Source organism: Mastomys coucha, unplaced genomic scaffold (genome assembly GCF_008632895.1).
Source record: "Mastomys coucha isolate ucsf_1 unplaced genomic scaffold, UCSF_Mcou_1 pScaffold7, whole genome shotgun sequence".
NCBI lineage: Eukaryota > Metazoa > Chordata > Mammalia > Rodentia > Muridae > Mastomys > Mastomys coucha.
Genome location: NW_022196913.1, coordinates 28,028,323 through 28,033,668, shown reverse-complemented (window position 1 = coordinate 28,033,668; position 5,346 = coordinate 28,028,323). Strand labels below are relative to the sequence as shown.

Genomic DNA, 5,346 nt, shown 5'->3' with positions numbered 1-5,346 from the left:
AAAAAAAAAAAAAAAAGGATTTCATTTAAAAAACAAAAGAAGGAGGAGGAGGAGGAAGGAAGGAAGGAAGGAAGAAAGAAAGGAAAAGAAGAAGAAAGGAAGGAAGGAAATAGTTGAGATACTTGGTACCTGGGTTAAGCCCTGAGCTGCTCGAGCTGCCAGGAGAAAAGCTAGTCCTAGACTGGCAGCCAGTGGGATGCAGAGAGTGAGCAATGAAGATCCAAGCAGAGCAATTCCAACCACTTTCTTTGTTCCTATTTTTCCTGCCAAGTATCCGCCAGGACCCTGCATCAGCATCATGCCGTACTGGACAGAGCTGAAGATGATTCCTTGGGTTTGAGGACTCCAGTTATACACAGGGGCCTTTAGAAAACATAAAATGCCTCTGTGAGCCACATACTGAAAAGTACCTGCCTACTCTAAGAAGACCCCTTAGATCCAAATTTTTCTCAATTAAAAATTTTGAGCACAGCTGGGCTGGTTGCTATTCAAAAGGCTGAGGCAGGAGGAGCACAAATTCAAGGCTGGCCTGGGTTGCAAAGTGAGTTCAAGGCCTGCCTGGACAGCTTAACAAGGCTCTTCCGGAAAGTGGAATGAACGGAAGAGAAAAGGGACACGGCTGGAAAGTAACTCAGTTATAAAGCAACTGGTCTAAAATGTGCAAGGCCCTGGCTTCTCTTCCCAGATCTGTCAAAGTGGCTTTTGAAGGTATAAACTCTAGAAAAAGAAATATACAAAATGAATAGCAAACTTTTGAGTCCAGAGGCTGAAGAGGTGGCTCAGTTGGTAAAGTGCTTGCTGTGCAAGCATTAAGAGCTCAATTTAGTTCCTAGATTAGAACCTACAGAAAGGCCCCCCACTGTGGCTTGTAATCCAATCACTGAGGAAGCAGAAACAGGGAAATCCGTGGGACCCACTGGGCAGTTAGCACAGCCTAACATTCAAGCCTTGGGTCCTACAAGGCCCCACACACGTACATGCACATGCACACGAGCACACGTGACTGGGAGAACAAACTTAAATTTGGCATTGCCTACCTTTATAGAAAGATGTTTTGAGGCTTCATGCTGATCACCGTTTAAACCAGCAGAGCTATTGAGGTGGGGTAGGTGGTTGGTATTGTTGACCATGGCTACCATGGTGATGCTTATGATGGAATTCTGCGCTATCAATGTGAAGTTGCAGAAATGTGCGATGAAGGCTATTCCATAGCGCATGGAACATAAACTCAGGACTGAAAACAAGACATCACATCATGGCTTGCTTTATTGAGCTAGTAATTTCGTCTGCCCCATTCCTAAAACATTCAGTTTTAGAGCCAATGAGATGACTCACAGTAAATGTGAAACATACATTAAAAGATAGATATAAATAATTACACAATGCATAGTACATTATATGTAAGTTGCATGCATATGTACATATATAGCATGTATAACTGGTAGTATGCCATATATGTTTATCTTACATATCACAAATATAATTTTAGAAACATATCATGCCTAATGCATACAAGTAAAGTTTAAAGTTTGAAGAAGTTGCTCATTAAGACAGATGATTTTTCTTGCCCTCAGGCATTAAGGATAAACTTTCATTTGAAATGTAATCATTTTTTTTAAAAGAAGAAATCAAGTTTAAGACTAAAGTCCTAGGAAGATTTCCTCACTAAGGAATTTGGGACCCTCACATGCTGGGAACCTGTACTGAAGCTGTAGTGGAAAAAGAAGTGAACACAGTCCTGAAATGACATTCTCTTCCTCTTTCCCAGAGCTTGGCTGCAACGTCCAAAGAACAGAAAACATAGGTGACACATGCATCTGTGAGTGAAATGAGAGATTGGCTTAGAAACGGACCTCTGAGGGACGCTAGCTGATTGCTTCCTGAGCACTTTCTACTGTTCCTGTGGAAGCCCCTGCAGTGCTGTATGGGGTAGATGTCCTGAAAGTACACACTAGACAGACCAACTTGATAATCAGGAAATCATATGACTGCAGAAGCTGTATTCACCTGGCCATAGCTGTTCCCACAGATGTACTTCAGCCTCTCTTTCTCTCTCCCTCTCTGTCTCAGTCTCTCCCCCTGGAGAAGTGGATTAGGTAGTAACTGTGGTAAATAAGCTGGGCATTCAGAGCTCAGCATCTTCTCGAGGTGTCAGAGAGAGCTCCCATGGGTACTTTAGCAGACCAAATGACTGTCTCTCAGGGAACCTAGGTCTACCCAGCTCATCCTATGCCTGAGCAAGTCAGTTGAATCACTTCAGGGAACTGGACAGGAGCTGGACTAGCCACTCTCCTAAGCCATGCTGTCCAGCCTAGATTTGTGTCTTCAGTTCTTACTGAACACACACTTGCTGATCACTCTTCGTGTGTAGCAGTATACAGCCAGTGGAGCTCATGTTCTGGGGAGAACAACAGACAAGGTCAAACAGTAAGTCTGCATTAGGGGATGTCAGAGCTGTGCAGAAAATAAAACAAGAGGAAATTCAGCCCCAGGGATATGCCTGAGATCTAGCTGGTCATGTGATGTCTGAGGGGAAGGCACACTCCACAAAGTAGAAATGCCGTGGAGTGACTGCCAACACCAGGTGAATATGACAGAGCAGAGGGAGCCAGAAGTAGAACCTAGTCTCGAAGGTCTCATGTGCTGCACTGTGGCTTTTACTCTGAATGGGGTGGAGGACACTAGAGAGGTTTGTGCAGGAGTGAGACAGGATGAGACCCAGAAAAGAAGGGAAGCCGAGCTGCCAGGAACTCTGTCCCCAACTCCTTCCATAAGATAGTGAGGTGGTAAAGGTAAATGGTTTCAGGCTATTGACTTTAAGGTGAAATGCCTGAATGGATCACTGGGTGACAAAGACAGAGCCAGGAAGACCATGAGCTTGAGACTAGCCAGGGCTATCCAAAGGTGAGTAAATATGGAAGGGACTTGATGGAATGCATCAAGTATGGCCTAAGTGTAACACTCTATTCCTGTCCTTCCTCCAGACAGTCATCCCTTCTGCTTTCACATCATCAGCATTCCATCAAGGGAAGGAGGAGAAAGGAGCCAGAGGTGCATGGGGAGCAGGGAGCAGGGAGCAGGGGGCAGGATGGAGAGGAGGAAGATGAGCAAAGTATCATGATGTGGAGGGAAATGCCATAGTGAGACCCATTCCTTGGCTTAACTTGGTGCTAACTTTAAAGAATTAATAAAAATTGAAAAGAATAAAGTTTTGTTAATCTTATAAAGCAATACTGAAAAAATAGCAAGTTAAAATACAGCAAATACAGTATAGAATTATATAACAATCATATAGAATAAATGCAGTAAAATTATAGTTGGTAAATTAAGCTTACAAAAATTATTTGATTTTGGATATTTATGTAATTTGTTACTTTAATCAAGCAACACAATTATGTTTGCATTGTTCCAATAAAATATTAAAGGAATGGGACATGAAGCTGTCTTCCAACAGCTTTGTTAACAATAGTGAAGAATAGCCAGTCTCTCTGGGCTGGTGTCCTGAGCTGACCTTGGGCGCAAGCTCTGCAGCGAGTCCCACAACACCCAGAAGATGCTCCACTCCCAGGCACTCTGACACTCTCAGGATAGATGTGAGGAGGACACATCTGTCCCAACACTGAGAGTAACTGGGACCAGCGGGACTAGGCACACAAGAACTCTGCTAGCAGAGTGGCTCTGGTTCCTTCTGGTCTCTCTGGGCTGGTGTCCTGAGTGGACCTTGGGTACAAGCTCTGCAGCCAGTCCCACAACACCCAGAGGAAGCTACTACACTCCCAGGTGCTCTAACAAGCCCAGAGTCACAGGATCCCAGAATCACAGGATTCCAGAGACAGCTTGACTCTGAGGAGTTCTGATACAACCAGGATCAGAAGAAGGACAGGTTCCAGTCAGATTTAGCAAGGGCAGGTAGCACTAGAGATAACCAGATGTGGGGACAGGGGGCAAGCATAAGAAAATAAACAACACAAACCAAGGTTACTTGGCATCATCAGAACCCAATTCTCCCACCATAGCAAGTCCTGGACACACCATCAGACCAGAAAAGCAAGATTCAGATCTAAAATCACTTATCATGATGATGATACAGGACTTTAAGAAAGACATAAATAGTACCCTCAAAGAAATACAGGAGAACACAGGTAAACAGCTAGAAGCTCTTAAAGAGGAAACAGAAAAATCCCTTATAAAACTACAGGAAAACACAATCAAACAGGTGAAGGAAATGAGCAAAACCATCCAGAATCTAAAAATAGAAATGGAAACAATAACGAAATCAGAAAGAGAGACAACCCTGAAGATACAAAACCTAGGAAAGAAATCAGGAGTCACAGATTCAAGCATCACCAACAGAATACAAGAGATACAAGAGAGAATCTCAGGGGCAGAGAACACCTTAGAGAACATTGACACAACAGTCAAAGAAAATGCAAAAAGCAAAAAGCTCCTAACCCAAAACATCCAGGAAATCCAGGACGCAATGAGAAGACCAAACCTAAGGATAATAGGTATAGAAGAGAGTAAAGACTCCCAATGTAATGGGCCAGTAAATATCTTCAACAAAATTATAGAAGAAAACTTCCCTAACCTAAAGAAAGAGATGCCCATGAACATACAAGAAGCCTACAGAACTCCAAATAGACTGGACCAGAAAAGAAATTCCTCCCGACACATAATAACCAAAATACTAAGTGCACTAAACAAAGAAAGAATTTTAAAAGCAGTAAGGGAAAAAAGGCAAGTAACATATAAAGGCAGGCCTATCAGAATTACACCAGACTTCTCCCCAGAGACTATGAAAGCTAGAAGGTCCTGGGCAGATGTCATACAGACCCTAAGAGAACTCAAATGCCAGCCCAGGCTACTATACCCAGCGAACCCTCAATTCCCTTAAATGGAGAAAACAATATATTCCATGACAAAACCAAATTTACATAATACTGTTCCACAAATCCAGCCCTACAAAGGATAATAGATGGAAAACATCAACATAAGGAACAAAACTACACCCTAGAAGAAGCAAGAAAGTAATCTTTCAACAAATCCACACAAATCTAATTCCACCTCTTACAACAAAAACAACAATTACCTTAATATCTTAATATGAAAATTAATATTGCTAACATACCCTAATTGATTGAAATCCCAAAATATGAGGAATTAGAAATTTGTTGATTGTCATCAAATGGTCTCTCTAATTTGGTAATTGGAGAAATAGGTCCTGTATTGTACAATCTATATATACTTTCAACTTGTTTGTGACAGTGTCTTGCTGTGCACAACATAAGGGTCTTGAAATTTTGCTTCTCCTATCTCAGCCTCTCTATTAGTAGTATTGTTTATTTC

At 42.3% G+C, this 5,346-nt stretch overlaps 1 protein-coding gene across 2 annotated transcripts in view; it reads right to left on the bottom strand.

Moving 5' to 3' along the window:
• The window catches only part of Slc17a3 (solute carrier family 17 member 3), a 22,755-nt gene that overhangs the window by 12,016 nt on the left and 5,393 nt on the right, over positions 1–5,346 (bottom strand). The window contains exons 6-7 of one of the 2 annotated variants that reach the window (XM_031358294.1): positions 1,038–1,234; positions 130–363 (exon numbers count right to left, since the gene is read on the bottom strand). In XM_031358294.1, coding sequence (XP_031214154.1) covers positions 130–363; positions 1,038–1,234 — 431 coding nt within the window. The remainder of the gene's footprint in view (positions 1–129; positions 364–1,037; positions 1,235–5,346) is intronic. The other variant, XM_031358295.1, reaches the window with a different exon arrangement.